Below are 23,895 nucleotides of genomic sequence, written 5' to 3'. Positions count from 1 at the left end.
CCACAAGCCCACGGCTGTGCAGGGACCCGGGGCCAGCAGGACCCTCCGCTCTCCACAGGGAGCTCCCGGAGGACCAGGCCTCCATGCTGGCTCAGGGCTGGGGCTTTGTCTGACTGGATGGGGCGAGTAACTCAGCCCTGGCCACATCCCCAGCTCCTGCCTTAAGCCCTGGCCATGGCGGCGCTGGCCTTTGCAGAGCGGCTGAGCCCGGCGCAGAGCTGCTGCCCTGCCAGACTGCAGAAACTTGAGCTCCAAATAACATAATTCCTCTGGCACCCCGTGGTTATTTGTGAGCTGCTGTGAGCAGATGGAAGAGTTACAGATAAAGCCATCCGCAGCACGGGAGCCGATTGCCTTCCCCACACAACCGCGTAGGCAACGGCAAAGGCAGGGAGGAGGAGAGAAAAAACCCACCAGGCAGCAAGAGAGCGAGAGAGAGGAGTCAGCCATTTCTGAGGGGCTGAGCTGCCATCTCAGCACACCTACGTGCGAGGAACGGGGACTTTCTGCTGGCACCGGGCCCTTCCCAGGATGCTGGAAGAGGGTAGTGCTCTCCCACCACCCATGGCTGCTTGGCCAGGGACAGCAGCGCGAGTCGGGGGTGACATTGGCACGGCGGAGCGCTGCCACACACGGGGAGAGCAGGCTGTTAACGCTGATCCGAGCTGGCAGCGCCTGCACTCGCTTCGGTCCCAGAGGGGGAATTAAGGGAGAGAAGCTGACGTCAGTGGTGGAAAGGACATGCAGCCCACTCGTCCAAGGCAGCCGGCAGCATCTTCTGGGTGTTGCTAACACCACCTTGAAGGAGAGAATTAAATAGGTCTTTGGAGACGGGGGCTCCTGTGAAGCCGCAGCCTGGCCAGCTGTGATCCTGTGCCGAGTCATGTGGAAGAGACAGACGGGCACGGAGAGGGATCAAAGGCCGGGGCCAAGGTCGGTGTGCCAAGGCTGCGGAGCCGAGGTGACACTGCCCCAGCTGTGGCAGCAAAGTGCTGCTCGTGGACGGGGCTGGGGCTCACAGTCAGCAGAGAGTCAGTCCCTGCTGGGCTTCTCCTCCCTGCACTGAGCTAAACCTCAGCCCCCAGGCGCTTCCCGGCTCTGTGGAGGGCAGAAGCACGGTGCCCTGGGGGTTACCCAGGAAGGCAGATCTAGGACTAAGACTTCCCTGTTGGTCAGGGGGTTAAACCAGCACAAAACTCACCAACACCCCTCCAAACTCTGACGATGACTTCCAAGGGCTGTCGCTCCAAAAGCACAAGGCTTCGTGTTGTCCTGCACCCCAGAAAAGCAGAGGCACCACCTGGCCACAGCCGCACCCATCCAAAAGCAGCCAGGAGCTCCAGTTGCTCCTCCCAGGCTCCAGCCAGAGCCAAGAGCTGGGACACGCAGCTCGAGGGAGTGAGGAAGCCCCAGAGCTCCCTCCTTCCCCTGCCCTCTGCGCCCCAGCACGACTAAAGGCCTTGCTTGTTCAGGAGCTGGCAAGGCCAATTAATCTAATGAGGTTTTGCAGCCAGGGACCATTGTCAGCCAAGAAAGGCACAGTGCCGCGGAGCGAGGCACCGGTGTCTCCTAAAGCCAAGGGAATTTGGCAGAGCAAAGCCCGTGGTAAAAGCAGGCACGAGAAGCAGCAGGGACAGAGCCTTTTGTTGCTTTTCACCAACCAGCAAGAAAACAGAGCCCCACGGAGCAAGGCCAGACGAGGCACCTGAGCTCAGGGCCAGCAGCCACCCGTGCCAGGCACATTTCACTGCACCAGGGACCTGGAGCTGTGAAATGGAGGCACAAAGCTGCTGCAGCCCCTTCCCAGCCCAGCTGCAGCAACTCTGCTCTGCAAGATGGAGCCCGGATTCATTTCCTATGGCAGGGAGTGCCGGAGGGAGGCTGGAGGCTGCTCCTGGGTGGGGCTTCCTTGGTGCTGTGACCCTCAAATTCCCACTGTGAAGAGCCCTCAGCCCACTTTGGCATGGAAAAGGTGCCTGTGCCGATTGTGTTTGCCAGACAGCTCGGGATGCCCCTGCTTTCCTCAGCCTCCACCTGGCCAACTCCACGGACACTGGGCTTCCCAAGGACACCCTGGAGGCTGCACTAAGGACACAAGGACAGGCACGACCGGCTCAGCTGGCCCAACACCTCCCATGCTCCCAGGAATGAGCCAGGTTTGCCCAGAGAAGCTGTGGCTGCCCATCCCTGGAGTATCCAAGGCCAGGATGGACGGGGCTTGGAGCAGCCTGGGACAGTGGAAGGTGACCCTGCCCATGGAATGAGACGAGCTTTAAGGTCCCTTCCAGCCCAAACCTTTCCACAATTCCAAGTCACACACAAAGCCTCTGCAGCCCCTGTGCCAGGCCCAGGCTCACACTCCCCACAGTAACACACACAGGCACTGACTGGATAGAAAGGTTTTATCAAGTTTTAAAAAAGAATCAAAAAAATTATTATTTCTTTTTATACATGTACATTACAAAATATTTGCAGTTGGGATCTTCATCCAGGGGTTACTGAGCTGATTATTAGAAACAACACAACAAAGCAGCAGGAAATCTGGCTTATACAGCAACTGACAGGGAGAAGCACAGACATTACATGGGAATACAGAAGGCAGGGAGTCTGCACTGGGATGTGCAAGTATGGACCAGGGGCGGGCTCTGCTCCCCCACACCCACTGCCTCCCTGCAGAGTCCCGCCATCAGTGTTTGTTTTGCAGGGGTAAAAAAAACAACCTGACAAATCCACAGGATTTTGCTCACAAGTTTGGGGTTTTTTGTCCTTTTTTCTTCTTTCTAAGCAGTTTTGCTGCTGAAACTCCTTTGGTCTGAAGTGAGGAACCCCCTGCACCCTGAGAGTATCCATCAAACGCGGCCCTTCTGACCCCCAGCCTGCCCGGGTCCATGGAGGGCACTTCCCATCCCTCCTCTCCCACCTCGTCTCCTGCTCAGCAATAAACCCCTAAGATACAAGTGGAATAATTACTCTTATAAATATATTTATATCATGTAGGAAAATAAGGCACTTCAGGAGGGGTTACAGCTTGTCTAATTCTATGACATTCTAATCAGGAAGAAAAATGGGTTAGTTTCTGAAGTGAATTAAAATGAATGTTAATACAGTAATAAAAACATCGGATCCACTTCCACTTCAAGGCTTTGTTTAGAAAGGAAGAGAAGAAAGCACCCCCGAAATCCAACAGCAGTGAAACATGACCCGGGGCAGCTGCATCTGCCCTGCCTGGCAGCTCCCTCCCGGAGCCCCTCCAGGGCAGGGACTTCCAAAAGAAACACGTTAAATAAGTTCACGTTCTGAAGAAAAAAAAACCCGAAAAACAAAAATCCAATCTACCCTTTCCCTGAAATGACAGTCTGCACGATTCCTCAGCCACCTGGGACCTCCGGGAGCCCCTTCGCTGGCTCTGGCCTGGCGCTCTGGCGCTGATAAGGAGAGGAGAAGCAGTGAAGGTCACCGGCTGCGGCGGCTCCGGGCCGAGCCCGGGGAGCCGGGCCGAGGCTTTCCCAGCGAGGGAAGGGGGGCGGCGGGGGAGAGGCTGCCGGGAGCAGCAGCCAAGCACTGCGGGCCAGGACACCGGGAGAATGTTTAACCGGGGAGGGGAGGGGAGGGGAGGGGAGGGGAGGGGAGGGGAGGGGAGGGGAGGGGAGGGGAGGGGAGGGGAGGGGAGGGGAGGGGAGGGGAGGGGAGGGGAGGGGAGGGGAGGGGAGGGGAGGGAAGGGAAGGGAAGGGAAGGGAAGGGAAGGGAAGGGAAGGGAAGGGAAGGGAAGGGAAGGGAAGGGAAGGGAAGGGAAGGGAAGGGAAGGGAAGGGAAGGGAAGGGAAGGGAAGGGAAGGGAAGGGAAGGGAAGGGAAGGGAAGGGAAGGGAAGGGAAGGGAAGGGAAGGGAAGGGAAGGGAAGGGAAGGGAAGGGAAGGGAAGGGAAGGGAAGGGAAGGGAAGGGAAGGGAAGGGAAGGGAAGGGAAGGGAAGGCGGCCCTGCCTGCCCGGACTTGCAGCCCCAGGCCAGCGGCTCCCAGGATGGGCGAAATGGCCACAAGGGAGAGCGGGAGGCTCCCCAGCTCCTGCCCCGGGCTCTGGGAAATGCTCGAGGTTCGCCCCAGCCCCCAGCAGAGCGGAGGAAGGAGTAAGAGCCCGCGACATGAGGGCGGAGGTGGCAGGGCAGCCCCACACTCCCAGCACAGCTGCTCTGTCCTGTAAAGGTTGGTTTTGGCACCTCTCCTCCTCCCCTACTGCTTTCAAAAACATCGAGCTCACTTGGTGGCCCAGAGCTCTGCGATTTTGCAACCATACTCAGGGATGGCCCCTCTCTGGAGCAGCTGTTTCTCAGGGATCCCCACACAGGCTAAGCCTGCTTGGCAATCAAAGACTTAGGGAAAAAAAAAAAAAAAAGAAAAAAAAAAAAGCAGGAATCAAAGGAGATTTAAAAAACACTCCACCAACCACCCTCCCCTACCTGTCCACAACCCTTCTGTTTAGGATCCTGCAGTTCTGATTCCCGCCCGGGGATGGGATTTGGAGCAGAGGGCGTTTCCAGCAGGCTTGCAGGGCTAAGGCAGTGTCCCTGCTGCGTGGGGCCAGAGGAGCCACCTCCACCCGCGGCCGTGCCCACACAGCAGCAATCCTTGCGCAAGAGGCAGCATGAGGGATGTGTCCCAGCACCCCGGGCACGGCCCTGCCTGACACACCATGCATCGGGGCTCGGGGAATATGGCACTTCGTGGTATTTCAGGCAACAGGAAGACTCATTCCCCTTTCCCAACAAGGGCTAAGTCTAGTTAAGGCAATCTCAAATTTAGCCAGGTTTGGCATTTGTAGGCTCCTCGCTTCCCTGTGTGATCCTGCTGTCAGCCCGGGTTAGCTCAGGGCCCGTTTTTCCCGGGAACTTGTCTCCAGACCTTGTCAGCTGGAGGAGGATGCTCTCAGAAAGAGCAGCAGAACGAGGCAGTGCCCCTCTCATCCCCTCACCCAGCTTGCAGCAACCATCCCTTTGCATTTCCAAGTCTCTCCACTGCCCACGGCTCACCTGCACTCCAGGGGTTTGTTCCCTCTTCCAGAACAAGCACTAGTGCTGCTCAGATGTCCCCAGCCCATGGGGATGCCTGGCTGCCCACGCCCTCTGCATCCTGCCTGCAGACAAAACCCATCCAGGGAATCTCTGGGGTCGCACTGAATGCAGCTTGATCTGCACGCCTGAGCCCATCCTCCCGGCCATCTCTGCCCCGGCCAACATTAACACACACACACACACACACAAGGAATCAGTAAGGACTCGATGGCACAAGCTGAAGCCATCAATCAACTCCCAAGCAGGATTTCCAGCAAGCCTCGGGCAGGGCCCAGTGTTCCAGGTATCAGCAACATCATTAAAGGAGGCGAGGCAGGGAAGAGAGAAGGCAGAGGCTGGTGAAATACTTTAGGAAAGGCAAAAAGATAGGAGAGTTGGTCTTAGTGGGACACACATCCCACAACAGCTGGACCCATAACCTCAAAAAGGCTTTGGAATTGCTTTTTACATGACCCTTACTGAGTCATGTCCAAATTAAAATACACATCAGGGGTATCTGGGTTAGATTTCCAAGTTATGCTCATATTCTGTGTAAGGTAACATAAAACAGTGATAAAACCGAGGTCAGCTAGTTCAAATTCCCCACTTTCCCCTGCCAGTATTGGATCTATAGTGAGCAGCCTGGGAATTAATTCACAGGGTTAGTGAGGAGAAAAAACGTTCTCTTAAAATTAACTAATGAATTATAATAACAAAATTAGGGTAGGTTAGGTCTGATGTAACTGATGGGCAATTCAGTTCACACACACAATGTTTTTAGGCACACAAACTCCCCCCCCCCTTGGGGGAAGGGAGAAGAAGCAAAGGCAATACCAGCATTTAAGTCCCTGTGTTAAAAGTATGGTCACCCTGCTGAAAAAAGCACCTCTCAAACTGCCCTGGCAGGCCAAAGACCACCACAGTGCCTGGTGTTCAGAAAACCCCTCCCCACCCCATCTCCCTGTCTTAGGCACTGGATTTGGAATTTTAAAACACAATCTCAGCATGAATTGGAGGAAATCAGCCCAGCGAGGTCTGGCCACCGCTCAGAGCTGACCACAGATGTGTCTCAGTGGGGCAGTGGCTCTGCTTTCCCAAGAGTGGGAAGCTGAGCAAGCGTCCTGCCCTGGTTTTACATCCCTCTGTGCAAGTCTCCTCTTGGCAAAACAGTCCAGGAGATTTGAGGGAGGTAAAGGCAGCTTCTAAAATAAAAAAAAAAGACCCTCCTTACACTGCACCCAAGGCACTCAGCAGCCTCGGAGCTGGAAGTGCACCCCACACAGGGTGATCTGGAATTAATACTCAGGGGTCAGGGGGGAAAGAATTGTGCACTATTGCCAAAAACCTGATTATTTGACAGTGGGATGCAGCAGAGAACTGACATTTAAAGCCCATTTTCTTGCAGCACTACCAGTATTCACTGGCAAGGAAGAGCCATCAGATCAACTGTCTGCTGTTGCACTGAGAAAACCAGCTGAAAATGTCCTTCATCCAAAAGGCCACACGGCCACAACAGGATCATCCATCTTTACTTTAAAAATCCCTCAGGATGGAGGGTTTATATGTGCTCTGCCTGGTGGCATCAAAAATCTAGAGGTTTAGCTCTCTTTTAAATAAGCAACCGTTACACCCCCTCCAGCTAAATCCCAACGCTGCATCCTCGGTGTCTGTGAGGAGACCTTTTGGAAAGGCAGAGCACAGAGTCCTGCCAAAGCTGGAGGGGAAGGGAGAGGGGAGATATGCTGCTGGTTGTCTGAAAACCCTTGGCACATCTTTGGTTACAGGATGAAAAGGATGTGGTGCGAGGTTTGGCCACCTGATTCTGTAAGAAGCGAACCCAGGAGAGGAGGGAAGGAGGGGATGGGAGCGTGGCTAATCCGACCACTCATCCTCGTCGAACTCGGAGGAGTCGTCCTCGGAGTCGCTGTACTCCACCGCGATGCGGCGCGACAGGATCGTGGCCACGTCGTTGCCCACCACGTCCCGCTTCTCCTGCTCCCGCTGCTCCTCCACCTTGCGCAGCTGGAAGCCTGTTGGGAAACAGGGAACCGAGGGGATCGTGCGAAGGCCTTGGTTACGCAGAGATCTCCCTTTGTCACAGGGCTCTGAGCGAGGCAGGCTGGGAGTGCTGGGATAACACTGATGGTGACACCCACGACAGGCTGGGTGGGGAGGTGGAATGGGAAGCAAATCCCTTCTGTGCCCCTCCACAGGATAACCCCACTGCCGTACGCTCCCCAGCAAACCTGGATCACACCAATTCCCGCACTGCCATCTCCCAAAGTGTTGGGGGGAGCATAAAACCCAGCAAGGTGCCCATGAGGATGGGCAGACAAGGAGGGACCACAAGGGACAAGCCTTGAGCAGCAAGGCAGTCACACCACTCCCAGGAGAAGCTCCCAAGGGTTTTCCAGAGGCAAAGGAGAGCACTGGCACGGAAACACAACCTTACCTTGCCGAATAGCCGACAGCAGGTCGCTCCTGGCATCGCTAACCGCAGGCAAGGATGACTTGGGCTTGGCTGTGGAGGTGTCTGAGGGCGGAGGAGGGGGCGGGGGGCCGTCCAGGCCGCTGGAAGCCAAGGGTGGGGGGCCTGGAGGAGGCGGGGGCGGCGGCGGGGGCGGCGCAATCCCACTGCCCGGCTGAGGAGCTGGGAGAACACTGCTGTAGTCGACTGCTGGGGGAGGTGGGGGAGGTGGAGGGGCAGCAAACTCGGGGTGAGGGGGGAAAGATGGGGGCGAGGGTGGAGGGGGGGTTCCCGGGGAGGGGAAGCCCATGGGAGGCGGTGGAGGGGGCGTGTTTTCCATCAGTGGTGGTGGTGGAGGAGGAGCTGGAGGGGGAGCAAAGCCTGGCCTGGCTGCCGAGGGGGATCCGATCGGAGGAGCTGGCGGTGGGTGGCTGGGGCTAACCAGGCTGGAGCGTTTGGGTCCTCCAGAACCAGAACCTCTTTGGTTGTCTACAGGATAGCTGTGGCAACAGAACAAGAGAGACAGGGAATTAGCCCGGAGGCCAGATCAGACTGTACAGTCTCTGTGTTAATGCAAATCATGTGTTTGCTGCAGTCCAGACAAAAAAAATCCAAGTTCCAGTTTTAACTGATGTTTCCATGAGACCTCACTCCTTGGTTTTAGTTCCCTCACACTGTTTCTTTTGGCCTACACCTCCAGAACAAAGGAAAGCTTCTAGGGATGGCAGGAATGCTGTCCTCCATCCCATCTCCCAGGCTGACAAGAACATGAGCCACCTCACCTCCGTCAGAGGCCAGCTGGGCAGCTGGGCACATCTGAGCTCGGAGCAGCCTCCTGGCTCCAGAGCTCCCGCCATCAGCCCTCCTCGCCGAGGTCAGGCCTGTGACGTGCCAGGCAGGGATCAGGGATGTCTGCTGGGACAAACTGCACGAGGAGGGCGGGGCTGCCAGGTGAGCATCCGCTCTGAACACCTGGGAACGGATCTCCTCCCTGGACTCCACGGCTCGGAGCTGGAGCGTGCAGCCATGTCTCAGAGCTCGCCGCGGGGAGTGAAGCCGAGGACATGGGAACCCAACGTGCTCATAGGGAAAACAGCAATGCATGGGGGACTGAATGTCCCATTGTGGAGGCTCTGTTCATCCCACAGGACTCCACTGCCCGTGTGACATCCTGTGCAAGGGAAGCCCCAAACTGACAGCTCCTTCCATGGCAAGGCAGAAAAATTTGCCACAAAAACATCCCCATTTTTAACAGTGCTGATCCAAAACAGACTCCGGAAGATCAAATCTACCTCCCAGGGTTCCTTAAAAACAACCATCAAAACAAAACCAGAGAGGGGAGATCTGTGGGGTTGGGCAAAGATCTAAGCAACTGCATAAGGCAGTGAGAGCTTTATCTGAGAGCTCATGTCTGCTCTGCCCGAGAGCCACAGGCTGCAGAGTGCAGTGCTGGGTCTCTCTGACACATCAGAAGAGCTTTTGCTGCAGCATGGCTGCCTTTGGATAAGATGGAGAGAAGCCAAGCAGCCCCGTCTATCAGAAAGACTTTCTCTTGTTCCTCTTGACTCTGTTTTAATGTCTTTAAAAAAAAGTAGAAGTCCACTCTTGTTTTGCCCTTTGCGTCTTGAGCCACTGCTGGACCATAACTCTCATCTCTGGAGGTGCCTGGGAGTCACCATTTCATTCAATCCAAAGTAAATGACTTGAACTTGCACCCAAGTCTCTGGGAAGGAGGCAGCTGCTGTGCTCAGGTCCTTGAAATTTAAATACATCTCCATCTCCAGTGCCCACATCGTATGTTTCTTACATATCAGAGCAAGAAGTTAAAGAAGCTGTTCTTTGCAAAGCTCTGTCATGGAATATCCTGAGTAGGATGGGACTCACAAGGATCATCGTGTTCAACCCCTGGCCCTGCACCTGACACCCCCAAGAACTCCACGATGTGCCTGAGAGCATTGTCCAACCAGAACAGAAGGAACAAAAGTCCATGCTATGGAACAACTGCATTGGAAAACCTCAGCAATGGAGCCAAACCGTTCCCTGGGACACGGCTGCGGAATAAATCTGCTCCAGTTCTCCCCTTCTGCCTGGGATTCATGGAGAGCTGTGCTGCCTGTGCCTCTGTCCCTGCATGCAGTTGCACTGCCTTTCCAGACAGGAGCATTCTGGTTCCCATACAACACCCATTAGGAAGTTCTGCTGAACTATCTCAGCCTGTCTCATGTCATCCTTTTACACCACCTACTACTCCTTGGTGACAGAAGGGATCCCGTAGGCTTACCTAAATTCCACCGGGGGTGGAGGCAGGCTGTCATCTGGGAATGAGGGAGGTGGTGGCACAATAGAGTCAGTCTGTGGCGGTGGCGGGTAGCAGTTCCCATCCATGCTTTCGCTGGAGCCGATGCTGCCGTTCTGATACACCGTGTTGGAGGGGTACCTGGGAAAAGCAAGATAAACAGTTAAGGAGATCAAGGCAATGTCTAAAGCTCATTTTTTTTTCCCCAGAGGTTTGTCCAGGGAGGTTGGCTGACCGATCCCTGGAAGTGTCCAAGGCCAGGTTGGACAGGGCTTGGAGCTATCTGGTCTAGTGGAAGGCATCCCTGCCCATGGCAAAGGGTGGAACTGGATGGACTTTAAGGCCCTTTCCAACCCAAATCAGTCCATGATTTTACATCATTAAAAAAACCTCTCTATTTCTCCAAGACTCCTATATGGAGAACCACATACACCTGTATGCGTTTGCTCTACATAATTCCTTGGCTAAAATTTGCTCAGCTGCTGCCCTGCTTCTGGCTGCTGCACACCAGAACAGCAGGAGTATTTATTTTAACAAACAAGCAAACACCTGAATAAATGCATTTTCCTTAACACTTGATTTTGTAAAAACACTTAAGAGTGTTTTGACCAACTTGGATTTAAAGAACTTGCAGTTACACTGAGTATCATCAGTGGCAAAAACAGGAGATACTCAAAGATGCCAAAAAATAAGCTTGAGAATATCAAAATGGAAACAGCAATGACATTAAAACAAGTATTCAAAGCTGGAATAGTACTGAAAAGAGACTCACGCTTTCAGTGGACTCATTTCACTGTGGGGAGGGGGAACCACCCTATTTTTAGGGGCTCTGGACCCCAAGTGAATCCAAATGCAAGAACACACTCACATGAGAAAAGAGAGGAGCAAGAAAATGGTGCTGTTGTGCTGCTCGATTCCCCTGCTAGAAACCAAACCTGTTCTCTTATTAAACTAAAAGCAAGTTTTATTTTTAGCTGGAGAGTGTGATTTAAAGAGAGATTTTTTTCTTATATGAAAGGAAGCTGCAAGGAAGAAGAGCATTGTGGGGAATTCGGTCTGCTTCCAGCCTTGCTGGTGTCAAAAGTTAAATGAATTCCCAAGCCAGAAGTGCTAAAGAGAGATCTGTAGCTTGAAATACTTGGATGGGGACAGCCCCCGCCTCAACTTTAGGGTGTGAAGAGCCATTTGTGAAATGTAACAAAGCCATCACACAATGGCACCGAGATGCCACCCTCTGCTGGGTGTGAGGGAAGGGCACTGCCGTGGGGCAGAGCCAAAGCTCCCAACACCTCTGTGCCCACAGGCAGCGAGAGCAGCCAGAGCCGTTCCTGCCACCTTGTTCCAACCGTGCAGTTCCCTGATTTATTTGGCAAATTTTAAATCAGCAGACGGATTTACTTTGGAGAATCTGATTAGTGGCAGTATCGATCCGTGGATCTGGAGGAGCTGCAGCGCGGGGTGAACTGCATCCCAATCACCCAGCCCCAGACCTGCTTACCCAGCAGGACCGTGCTTGTCCTTTGACTCGACAAATTCTTGTCCCATTTTCAGCTTCTCCCACTCCTCTTTCCGGGTTTTGATTTTCCGCGGATTCACATTTCCTCGGTTCGGATTCTCCTTTTTCTCTTTCTAAGAGAGGAGGAATCAAACACAAGCTTTATTTTGCTTTATATTCACTGAGAATAGAAAAGGACAGGACAGACCTGGAGCAGTTACAACAAGACACGTTCTCAAAGAGGATTTTTAGTTTACTTTCCTGATTGCTGCACTCTCCAAAGATCTTCCATATAAAAAAGCTGGAGCACAGACAACACAAAAAATGCCAGACAACATCAGGTTGCCCAGTGCAGCCCAGACACCATGCCATCATCACTCCCTGGCATAAGCAGCTTGAGGGCAGAGTAAAAGCTTGGTTTCCCACATCAATTTAGGTTTTGGCCTCTGTGTCAAGATGCCCAAATCTCACCTTCACCCTGGTGGTGTTCAGTGCTCTGGGGTGCAATATGGACACTTGCCCACAGAGAACTGGGCTTTAGATGGCCTCACTCAGAATTCTAACACACCCTAAATCTCTCCTTTGTTATTTTTCATTGAAGAATCACAATCCGTTTTCATGCTTAATAGTCCAGTTGCTCAAAAGCTAAATAAAGTACGTTAAGACTACATCTCTTATGCTATTATATAACATTAAGGCCCAAAGACAGTGACATTTGGAAAAAACCATTAGAAGTATCTTTGTTCTCTTTTTTTAATTAACAAGAATGTGGATAAACCACATAAAAACTTCACTGAATTGATCCCACAGGAGTCCAAAAGTGCAAACCTGAATTTTGGATGGCAAATTTGGAGTGCAAAATCTATTAACAATTCCCACTTCCTATTCTTCCCTTCCTCACCCTATGTTTCCGCTTTTCCTTCATGATATCCTTGGTGTCCTGAAGCATTTTCTCCTTCCAAAGGTCGAAGAAATATGAAGGATTTGTGTAGAATTTAAGCGCCTCTTTGCCATCATCCCTGGAACAAGGAAAGGAAAAAACCACATAGACAAGGATCAAGTCAGACATTTCTTTGAAGGAAACACAAGGCACTGTCTCAGACAACAGTTTAGAAGTGCAGTGAGAGGGTCACAAGTGCTGTTCTTGCCTCTGCTCCCCATTTCAGAAGAGGAACAGACCCCCACTTCAGTCATCCCAGCTCTCCCACATCCCATTCCTTTTGCCCTCACACAAACCCTCCATTACTCAGCACCTGAAGAGCTCAACTGCTCTGAACAATCACCAGGAGAGCAGCAGGTCTCTCCCACTTCAACTCCCTTTTGTTTGTGCTGCATTTTGGTGTGAAAAAACCCTCCTCCTCCAGCTCAGGAACCCTAAATCAGACCAGCAGCGTCCTTGAAGCTCCTGAGTGAGCGCACACAGACTCCCTCTCCTCCCACTTTGCAGTGCAGCCGCGTCTGGCAGGAGACAGCTGCCTCCAGCTATCTGTAATTACTTTTTACCTGCTCAGAAGGTATTTATGGATGTGGGATAAGTCTCTGGATTCTGATCCCCTTTACTTCTACTACCTACAAGACGGAATCAGAGTGGGGCTGCTCGGAACTGGTTACACAGCCAGTGTGGGTCCCACCAGATGTCTCAGAGCAGGCACCGGAGGCCACAGGACGCACCACCAGGTGCCTGCTGCACCCACCTGGGTGAGAGCCACCTCCAGGTGAATGCTCTGCATCTCGCACTGCAGCTCTTTGGAAAGGAGCCACTGGGCTACGGAGGAGCACAAGAAAAATGCCTCATCTGCAGCACAGCCAGCATGGTTCTGCAGTGCCAGCCACGCCTGGCCCCAGGGCACTCCCAGAAGTGACAGCAGAACACCAAAGATCATTTTCTAGCTACGTTCATTTGTATGACCGCAAAAGCAAAGTTTCACATAATCCAAAGGACAGAGATCTCCTGGTGGATTAGTTCAGCAGCTCAATTTCCCAGTGGAAACAGCTGCTTCAGTCCAGCACAGAACAGGAAAGGACCCCCCCAGCAGGGCGGGAGGAAGAGGTTCTTCTCTGCAAGGGAAGAGGAAGGTACTGTACCCCTACCTGTAAGGTGAGAGGAAGTTGAGAGGTGGAGGGGTATTGCAGGTCCTGTAGGTTTCGAGGACAGGCACGGGGAGAGAATCTCTGTCAAAGAGCTTCTGGTCCTGAGTGGTGGAGCTTTTGAAGGCCTTCCTGGTGTTAATGCCTTGCAAGGAGACTGTAAGGAAGAGCACAGAACAAGTGAAGAACAGCTTGACCCAGGCCAACGACACTGAAGCCCAAGCAGTGAACATCTGATTTCAGTTGGAGTCCTTGGCACGCTTTACAGTTCCTAAGGTCAGGTTCCTTTTCCCACAGATCCCTTGGGAAACCCATCAGATCTCCAGTGTGCTGCCAAGATCCACTGCTCCATCAACACAGCTCTCCCTTGAGGGCCCATGGGCTTTGGAACCCCTGTGACCAAGCTCAAGCAGCTCATCCACTGCCACCCCACTGCTGGAGGGCAAGCTCCCACATGGAGAGTCACTGAAGAGCAAAGCCAAAAAGGCTCTACCAGGAGGCAGGGAAACAGCCCCTCCCAGCTCCAGAGAACACGTTCCAACACCCATGGCAGTGTCCCGCTGGGTTTACGGTGCTGAACCAAGCATGCTGACTCAATGAGAACCTTCACCATGCTCGAGCTGTGCTCCACTCCATTACCTTCCTCCTCTTTGGGATCCAGCTGAGTGACTTTGACTTGCAAGCGGTCAACTCTCTCGACGAGACTGCTCACCCGGGAGGCAAAGGTGTTGGCTTGAGTAAACAACTCTCCAAATATGTCTTCTGCAGATTTACCTGCAATATTGAAGTGTCTACATTACCCTTATGAACCACATCAGACCATACTCAGTCTCCCAGCTTGTTTTCTTGAAGAAAGAAAGAAAAAAAGAAGCAAGCACTCTTCTTTTCAAGTTTATCAGGGCTCAGTTTAACATCCAGGAAGAAAGCGCTTCGTTCCACCAAAACCTGACATTTCCAAGGGATCTTCAAGAAATAAGGAAACAATTGAGACATACTTTAAAGTCTGTTAAAGTAACAAACTAAAGAGGGCTGACAACACTACACTGGACTGAATGCGGATGGATCTGAAGGTCCTTTAAGATTCTCTGCTGTTCTGTTTATTAGACAAGGAAATACAGTCAGATTTTTATTGCTCTGGAGAATCTCAAAGGCTCCCAGTCTTCAGCAGGCCTTGCCTCCAGGGGAGCTGGCATATATTTACAAGCTCAAAGCACTCTGGAAGTAGAGAGCAGACCCAGTCCTGGATCCCAAAGCTGGAGCTGAAACCGCAGCTGACAGCACTGACCCTGCTGTTCCTTCAGGTGGCAGTGTCTGAAAAATTGATGCACTCACATTGATTCTAAATCAAAACCAAAGGGGAACTTCTCAATCAGGGACATTCTCTCTGGAACAGCGTGGACTACCCAGTGGGCTGCTATGACAAGAACCATCCATGGCTGCGGCCCTTTGAGTGCCCGGGGCTCAGATCAGGAGCTGCACCACTTACAGGAGTAACAAAAACACGGCCCCGTCCCTGGGAGTTTAAAACCTACAGTGCAACAAGAGATGGCCACAGGTAGACAGAGGTGTGAGACCTGGAAGAAACCCAAGAACTTCCAGTGAGTGCTGTCTTTTTGTTCTGCTCCCGGGCACAACCCAAGACAGGGAGCCCCAGGCACGCCGAGGACAGCGCGGAGCGGAGCAGACTTGGCACCGACCGCAGACATGGGCCCGTGGTGTTCCCACTGATGGGAAACATTTCCAGCCACGGCTGCTGAGTACAAGGCTGCTCCCAATAAGCAGTCTGGTTTTGAAGTGCATCATCATATGGTCAACAGTTTGTTCTGGAATCTGTTACTCCCAAAGATCCTCTCCGACATTCAGGAAAGAAAAACCAGTTGGAAGTCTAATTGCAACAGTAATTTTGGAAAACGTGGTTGTCTACAGAGTCAGGGAGACAAAGCACCCCCTGCACAAGGCAAGGCGAGGGCATCCCCCAAAGCCCAGCTGCACAAACACTCCCAGCTATCTAACCCAACATATCAACTCCTCGTTCCTGCTCCGTGGAGATCTCCTTACACTGCCAAGCACGGGGAACAAGCCAGGTTAAAATTCAACCTTCTCCGCCCCTTTTGGTGGCAATGCCAGGTCCAAGTGTTTGTAGAAAGCAAATGCTGAAGGTTAACTTCAACTGACCTCCTCCTTCCACCCTCCCAGACAATGCAGACTCCACATATGCTCAATTAACAAACCCAAACTCATAAGGAGAATTTTATGTTTGGAGATCTAAGGGCCAGGTAGCTCTTCTAGTAGCCATGTTTCATGAAGCAATCTCCATTTTCAACATCATCACAGACCAGTTCTCCTATTTGACCGAAGAGAGTAAAAATTTATCTGCGGGAAAATGTGAAACTTTTCAGCAACACCTCAAACAAAAAGTTGCAATTTCATTTCTACTTTCACAAGAAGTAAAAACATTTCTGAATTTCACAAGGAACTGCAACAAGCACTAGGGGAAAAAACAGGTCTTTGGTTCACAAAGTATATTCCAAGTATAAAATAATATAGAACAGCATTTTCTATACTGGTTTGACCCTTAAGAGAGAAGAGATGGTCTGTGTTCCCTTGCCTGTGTAAGTGCACCTGGAGTTATCACCCAGCGTCTCACATGTTGCCTGAGCCTCACAAACACTTTTAGATGGGGTAAGACAGAGATTAATTTTTTAGTTTAGTTACTTTGACTGCAAAAGTGCAGCTTACAATCAGAATTATCTTTGTCATGCACTGGCAGGAAGACAGACGGCATGATTTAATAGGTGCTTCCATCTTTAGCTCGTGGATTCTGTAAAATCACACAAAACCGTGCGGTCGACTTATACAAAGTGCTCCCAGCTGCGATAGTAACGAAGGGTAAACTCACTGGAATATGAAAGTTTGACAAGATTTATGTTTGCATCTTTGTAAAGAGACCGTGGTGCACCAGGCATGGCTGATTATTCACTTGACAGGGCTGTCACAGCCTAGTGAACCTGCTCTACGTTCCTGTAATAGCAAAGGTACAAGGAGAGAGAAAATTTTTTTTCGGAGGAGAGAGGAAAGGGCAGGGGGCAGGAGTTTGGTCATTTGGATGTGAGCATAGTCTAAACGTTGCTTTATTTAAAATACTGCTGACCCTGGGGAAGTGGATGGTGCTATGCATTTCCCTCCCACCTGCCTTGCTCTCCTCTCACACTAAGTGTCAGCAGGAGGCTCCTCTCCTCAGCTGCCTCCCCAGGCACCTGTGAGTGGTCCAGCAGCTCTCACCTTCTCCTCTCATCCCCCCATCCTCACTTCCCAGCTCCCAGGGAACCTTCCCCAAGAAGAAACCAGGCTGCGATATGGCTGCCAGGGCTTCAGAAGCAGGGAAGCTTTGAATATCTGTGCAAAGAAGGTCTAAACCCGTGGGATCTGGCCAGGGCTGTCACACTAACCCACAGCATGTCTCTGAACAGGGATGAGCTTTCCCTGCAGCTGGGCTTTGCACAGCTTTACTGCCTCCTTCCTCACCATTTCACATGCACGAGATGAATTTCACTCACACTCCACAACCATCCTGGCTACCAGAGCTAACAAATGAACAACGAGGGCCAGTTGAACACGAGCAGAGAGCCTGGTCTCGCCTGTGCAGTGACATTTCTCCAACCCAACAGAATGTGACACCGACTGGCAGCAAACACGGGCCCAGATTTCAGTGACAGCCATGCTTTGCACTGCTGGAAAGAGGCTGCACCCAAACTTTGCCTGCCACATGGCGGAAGACAAGGGCTTGCTTTGCAGAGCAAGCAGAAGGGCTTGCAAACACCCCAGAGGAGCTAAACAATAGATTAATTTGATTATCAAAGTCTCCCTTCAAGGACGAAGGTGGTTAATCAGAACCCAGAGCATTTCAACAGAGTATGGAGTCATCCCGGAGGGACCACAATTAACTCTTCGTTTCTCCTATGGCATGTAGGCCTGTGTTTTCCCTCCAGCTCTTCCAAGGCTACGGGTCAGCCCACTGGAGAGCTGAGCCAGGCATCGCTCCAGCTCAGGCTGCCATTTGAGTGAAGCCCCAAACCACCGATGCTCTGGAGGCACCACTTGGCTCAAACGGGTCTTTGGGTCTCACAACACAACAAACAGCAGCAGGGGCAAATAGGAGCTTCTGCGTGGGGGCTCTAATTATCTTTCATTAGAAATAAGACTACTGACATGGTGTAGATTCAACAGAGTCAAGCTCCATTTAGTAGCGCATGCAATTACAGGCACGTTCTCTGACACAAGATCCTGCCTGCTCCAAGAGCCTCCCATTTTACAAGCCTGAGTTGTGCTCCATCCTTCCATCTGCAGTTTCACTGCAGCCTCTCACATGCACACACACATACACACACCCCCCTCCCCATTTTCTCTTAGATAGGAAGGCAGTGGGACCAGGGATATGAAATTAGCATCGGATTTCTTTAGGAAAACATTTTAGCATTACCCAGGGAAGGCAGATGGGGGAGAAATAGGAACACGAGAGTAGAAAGGGAGCTAAATAAAGAGCAGTAGCGACTCCTGAGGGCAACGCGCAGGCTCGCCATGGTACTCACTCAGGCTGCCCAGCTGTCGAATGACATTTGCCAGGGTGATGTTGGTCACGCATTCCAGCTCGCTCGGAACGCTAGGCAACGTCTGACGGCACAGGTGCCTTGGCTCAATGTTCCTCGTTACTAACGGCATGGTGGACCTGCTTCAGGCACTGTTCTGAAAGATGAAAAACAACCCAAAAAAGAAACAGGAAAGGATTACTCAACCGCAAATTCCAGGCACACCAGAGCCATGGTGTTCGTTTTTCCTGCTCTCAAATGGCTTTACTTATAAGCCTTCTTTCCCCGCTCCCCACCCTGAGAAAACTGGTTCATCAGAAATAAAGATCCTCCTGTTCTCTGACTTGCAGTGACAGCAGAGCCCCACCAGCCCAGGTACAGAGGCAAAGATGGAGAACTCCACATCCTCGCCCACGTTCCCAGTGCTGCTGGCAACGCCGCAGCCGTTGTTCCCTTCCTACCCACCCGCTGCCCCAACAGGGCTCCTGCCTCCCGCTCACTCAGCGCCTGGCGTGACTCTTAGAGTTCCTCTTCAGAAACATTTCCAACTTGCAATCAATAGTTGCTTAAACCACGGAGACGAAGACAGGAGATGTTATAATACAAAAGAAGAAAGAAAACACCAGCACGCCAAAGCCTCCCTCCTGGAGCAGCACACGGGGCTCTCCTGGAACAACAGGAAGCGGTTGCAGCTGACCAGGAAACTTTCTGGTGACTGTTCCTTATCCTGCAGGCTGCACTCCTCTTCCCTTGGGAAATCCCCCGGGGATGAGGTTTACACTGGACCATTGTTTTCGTGCTAGAGCAGTTGAAGGTTGAGGGAGCTCTAATCAGGATGCACAACTGGAGTGTACTCAGAAACAAGTCAGGATTGATTGTACAACAGGCAGGACAAACTTCCAGTTCTTAAAAAAACTAATAAAATAAAAAAACCTGAAGAAAACCCAAGTGTCCGGAAGTTATGCTTTGGACAAAAAACACTTTTATGTGCAGGTCAGTGCCTTGAAGTAACAAAAATCTCCTTTGCTAACAGGCCCAAACGCTGAAGCATCAAACAGCTCCCTCCCAGATCATCCAGCTCCAAGGGGGAGAAGGAAGCCCGTGTGATCAGCTCACTACAAGGAGCATCATACATGCCTGAAATCTTTAGGACTAAGTGAAAGCAAATACATCCCAAGTTCTTGATTAATTTAGAAGGGGAAAGAATCACTTTTCTAGGTCAGCTGAGGAACAACCCAAGAGAAGCAGGCAGCTCCCATGTGATAGGCATGCGGATCTGCTCGGGCTGGGTGTAAAAATAAAACAGGAAGCGAACAGCTTGGGGAACATGGCTTCCTGTCACCACCAGCAAAAACCCAAGAACCATAAAAAATCAGCTGTTTGCTCTTGACTTTGAGCCACCCTTTGATAGTCTCTGTGGCAGCTGGCAGCTTATCTTTGAGGTCCAGGAGTCCTTCCTGGATGCTTTTCTATCAGGGTGTTAAGAGGAAGAAGTGGGCATTATCCCTCCTAATTACCTCAGAAGCCAGATTTTGAATTGCTAAATTTGACCCATTAAGGCAGAGGAGTTCAAGAGCCACAGCACCGGGCGCTGGGATATCTCCCAGACAAGCAGATGTAGGTTGCTACCATTTTGCAACGCCTCTACACGAGGGATTTCACAACCTCTCAGGATGCCAGGATGATTTGGGTTGGAAAGGACCTTAAAGCTCATCCTGTTCCAACCTCCTGCCACGAGACCAGGCTGCACAGAAAGGGTCCCCAAAACCGAACACTTTATGGAAGAGGGGAGCCAGGTCTGCATCCAAATAAATAAAAGCAAGACCCTCTGAGGATCGAGTCTGTGTTGTTTTTCCCTGTGTCCACTGCAGCCACGGGTAACTGCTGGGATATTTAAAGAACAGGGTGAACTAAGGAAGGGCTCTGACCTTCCCTTCCCAACACCCTGTGTTTTATCGATTCCAGCCCAAGCCCTACAATCTTTTTTCAGCTTTAGTGCTTCATGCCAGACAAACTTTCCCAGCTCCCCCCAGACTGCAGTCTGCACCAACAAGCAGCTCTCATAAACAAGGCAGCATTTGCAGGCTGCCTGCATCCAGCTTCTCCCCTGTGCTTCCCCAGGGCTCGGCCAGGGAGCACACACGGTGGGATCTGCAGAGCTGGAGTGGACAGCCTGGCTGGAAACCTTCCAAGGTGGAGGACAGACAGAAGGAAAACAGCAAGAGGAAAAATAAGCCTGGAAGTGGGGGATGAGATGTGAGCCTACTGTATAAGAGGAGACAAAAAGCCCCCAAGATGACGGGTAGCACGCCTGGATAAATGCAGGTAACACTGATCTCTGCAAGGATGGGGAAAACAGGGCAGAAAATGGGAGCAGTGCCTCAAATACCAACAAAAAAAGGCTCTGAATACATTGCCTGTATACAGACACCCCAAAAGTGTTTGCCTTCAAAACATGTTTTGAAAGTAAAAGCAAGGACTGTTGGTGAGAAGCGCTTTTCTTACAAGAAAAATGAAGGTAGAGCACATGTAGAGCACAAATTTGCACCGGTGCAAGACAGCAGAGATAAAGGCTAAGAAAAAGACTCCCTTTATAGCCCAGCTCATCCTGGCAGCCACCCCCACCCTCCCAGCCACACTCCACTGCAGAAGGAGAGTTTTGCCCTCATGATCACAGCAGCGCTTCCCAAGGCCACGGGGACAGCTCTGCTGCCCCTAAACCCAGCCAGGCTCCAGCAAACTAAGGGATTAAATTAACCCTGTGGAGCATCAGAGCTGATCAAGGCAGGAAGGGCAGGATGGGCTGCGCACAACCACCCTGCTCTCCCCAGCAGCTTTTGGATAAGAGGCATTTTAAAGCAAAAATTCCTCTCTTGCGAGCAGAAGGATGAGGAGCTTCAAGATTTTACGATGGAAATCTGGGACCTGCGAGAAGAGCAGGTGATGCCCCCACAAGAACACTGTAAGACCTTGCTTTTTCCTGGAGTGTTTGGAGAGTAGGGATAGAGATAACAGCTAATGGGCTCCTGTAAAACCTTCATGCCTCATGAGTAGGTGGGACAAAGATTAATAGTGTGGATTGGAAAATAAGTGGTGTATTTCAAAAGCAGGAGTCAGGTAGGGCAGAAAACCAGGTGTGGAGAGGGGACAAGGTATGAGAGCAAAGGGGGAAGGGGGAAGAGGAAGCAAAACATGGGAGGCAACACGAGGCATCAGCTGGGGGCAGGGAGGAGACACAGTAAAGGAAAGAAGGGAGAGAGCAGGAGAAGCTTTCTGGGAGGCTTGTGCTGTTATTCTTTAACAGAGTCATGAAGGGGGCCACTGACAGCGCAGTGCCAAGCACGGGCCATCCAGGACCGCTTCCCTTGCCGTGCTCAGGGCATGACAGCACAGCAGAATCCCACCCGGCTGGGCAGCCTGGTCATCAGGCATTAGTCACTGTCACACAGTGACCGCAGACCATGTATCATAACTAAATCCTACCATTCAGATGCAACTTAAATGAATTGCAAGGCCAAAAATCCTTATCTTTGGGGCAAACATAAGCGTTTCCATTTGCTTATGAATGCTGGAGATTAGATTTGCTTCAGGGGTGTAGAATTTTGGGGTGCAAACACTTTTTAAAGAAGCTGCAAGAATGACATGGGCACAGAGGAGGTGCCCTGATCCCAGTGTAACAAGAGAGGAGATCAAGTATGTTAGAAGTAAAAGGAAACTGCCTCTAGAAACAGAAAACTCTGCAACAGATTTCTAATGAATATGGAAAACAAAGAAAGGCATCAAATTGAAACACAGTGCGAGGAAAGAAGTTCAGTGATCTCTGCTTGCTGGAAGAGCCGAAAGGAAAATCCACAAACCCTGCTGCATCAATCCACCTTCAAAAGACTCATCCCCCCAACCACTGTGTTTCACACCTTCTTAAAAACAAGGAAACAAATGATTTTCCTCTCCCACTTGAACCAGACCCTTCCCACCTGCTCCCAAGCACTTCCTCTGAAGCCTCCAAGTCATGACTTGAAAGGCAGAAGGCTCCAAGAGCCTTGATGATGTTGTGATGGCAGTGACTAAAAGCCAAACCATCTGAAAAGCCCAGCTTTGCCCTGCAGCTCCTTTCCCCTTGCTGCCCCACCTACACCCGGGCATTGCCAGGATGCCTCATAATTTCCCCTCTCCCAAAACGCTTACGCAGGCGCTGCCGAGCCCTGGCCCGCTCCAGCCATGAAACAAGTTTGCTGAGCACAAAAAAACTCTGGAAGCTGAACTCACTGCTCCTCCATTCCTACTGATCTTCCAGCCTCAACTGGCACCTTGTTTCCAGGATTCACCGGGGTTTTGCTCCCCGTCATCCTTCCCGACAACTCCTCTCCTCTCGCTGCACACATTGTGATCTTGAATGCCTCATGTTTTTCCAAGAAAACAGGATCCATGAGTAGGGCTTCTTCCCGTGGCTGCTGATCTGACACCCTGCTCCCGCCACAAGAAGCTCTCACCTTGAACGTCCTGCTCACCAGCTTTTAAGAGGATTCTGACTTTGGCAATTAGTTCTGCAAATACTCTTGGGCACTGGGGAAAAAGCGTGGCCCAACACAGGCTCCAAAAGGGGGAAAAAACGTGTGACTTGCAATTCCTGCCTTTCGGAATCCAGCACTTTAAGCAAAGCCGAGGTAAATCCAAGATAAGACTGCTGCTCCAAGATTTCTTATCAGCAAGCCATCGACCGCTCTCCCCATGAGCTCTGCTGCAGCAGATCACTCAGGAATCCCAGTTCTGGATTAGAATCAAGTACAATTGGTTTGTTTCAAACAAGAACTGCCAGTCCATAAACCCCTCGCACAAAGCTGCGTCTTATTGACTATTTTTAATAAATAGGGCTGGCACAGTAAAATTGAACAATTGTTTGGAACAATAAAGGAGACAGACTTTGATTACAACTATTGAGAAGCAATACAGGGGTGTTTTAGGATTGAGTATTTGCTTTCCAAGGCGAGTTCGGTCAACTGAAAACAGCAACTCAGAGCAAATACTCCTTAACAAGTGGTTTGGAGCAGAGCAGAAAACAGCACTGCACAGCAAGAGAGGAACCAGACTCGTTTTTTGGGTTTTTTTTTGTATAGCAGGCAGATAGCACAGTCACTGTGGTGGTGCAGAGAAGGCAGGCAGGACTCCAAGGCGAGCCCTGCGGATGCAAGGCACACAAAGAGCTGTAAATAACAGGTGAGTTGGAGGGAGAGATCTGGCAAGGTTCTCCTCACTGGTATTTGACCAGTTAGCATAGCGTTACTGGGAGTCACCTGGGTAATTCCCCACTCAATGTGACACACAACCTCTTAGATCAGGGACCATCTGCAAATAAATCTGGACCCCAGCAGTGAGATCATCTGTCACAGTGTCTGCTGTAGCACAAAGCACCTAAGGAGGGCAGAGAGCTTTTTTTGGGGAAGGGAAGGGAATTTAGGCTTGATTTCCAAGTACGTCAGGGTGAGCAACCACCTTGCCCTCGGCAGGGCTTTCAAAATCCTCTGCCTGGACACAAACAGGCAGCACAGCCAAGGAGACCAAGCCTTCAGCTAAGCACTTTGGAGAGCCGCCTCTAGGAGTGCCCATCAGGGGACCAGACACACCAGCAGGTTTGGGAATGAGGGGGAAAGGAGATAATCAGATCTGAAATTCCCATCAGTATGAAATAAGACTTAACTCAGTAGCTTGCCAACGCAGACCGACTGTTCTTTCTAATGTCTGTGACAACTCTGCTTCAAATTTCAAGCTTCTCTCAGCAGTAACTACTCCCCCATGTAGCTGTAATGGCCAGAAAGAGACTGGCTTTTATGTAACCCCAAAAGACTTGCAGAAAGGGAAGCAGCAGCCACACACACACACACAGGGAGAACTGAGGGGGAAAAAAAAATCAGCAGAAGGCT

The 23,895-nt window shown here is 51.3% G+C and overlaps 1 protein-coding gene across 2 annotated transcripts in view; it reads right to left on the bottom strand.

Annotated features, from left to right (window-relative positions):
- Positions 1–3,886: 3,886 nt before the first annotated feature.
- The window catches only part of WASF2 (WASP family member 2), a 30,479-nt gene continuing 10,470 nt past the window's right edge, over positions 3,887–23,895 (bottom strand). Inside the window, exons 2-9 of one of the 2 annotated variants that reach the window (XM_066204364.1) lie at positions 17,981–18,134; positions 14,031–14,165; positions 13,395–13,548; positions 12,205–12,322; positions 11,307–11,437; positions 9,794–9,949; positions 7,498–8,012; positions 3,887–7,075 (exon numbers count right to left, since the gene is read on the bottom strand). In XM_066204364.1, coding sequence (XP_066060461.1) covers positions 6,918–7,075; positions 7,498–8,012; positions 9,794–9,949; positions 11,307–11,437; positions 12,205–12,322; positions 13,395–13,548; positions 14,031–14,165; positions 17,981–18,110 — 1,497 coding nt within the window. In that variant the 5' untranslated portion in view covers positions 18,111–18,134 and the 3' untranslated portion in view covers positions 3,887–6,917. The remainder of the gene's footprint in view (positions 7,076–7,497; positions 8,013–9,793; positions 9,950–11,306; positions 11,438–12,204; positions 12,323–13,394; positions 13,549–14,030; positions 14,166–17,980; positions 18,135–23,895) is intronic. The other variant, XM_066204365.1, reaches the window with a different exon arrangement.

This window comes from Chamaea fasciata, unplaced genomic scaffold, assembly GCF_029207755.1.
Source record: "Chamaea fasciata isolate MVZ Bird 193981 ecotype frontalis unplaced genomic scaffold, bChaFas1.0.hap1 SCAF_26, whole genome shotgun sequence".
In the NCBI taxonomy this organism is placed as follows: domain Eukaryota; kingdom Metazoa; phylum Chordata; class Aves; order Passeriformes; family Sylviidae; genus Chamaea; species Chamaea fasciata.
The sequence above is the reverse complement of the archived record's forward strand: the minus strand, read 5'-3'. Positions and strand labels throughout refer to the sequence as shown.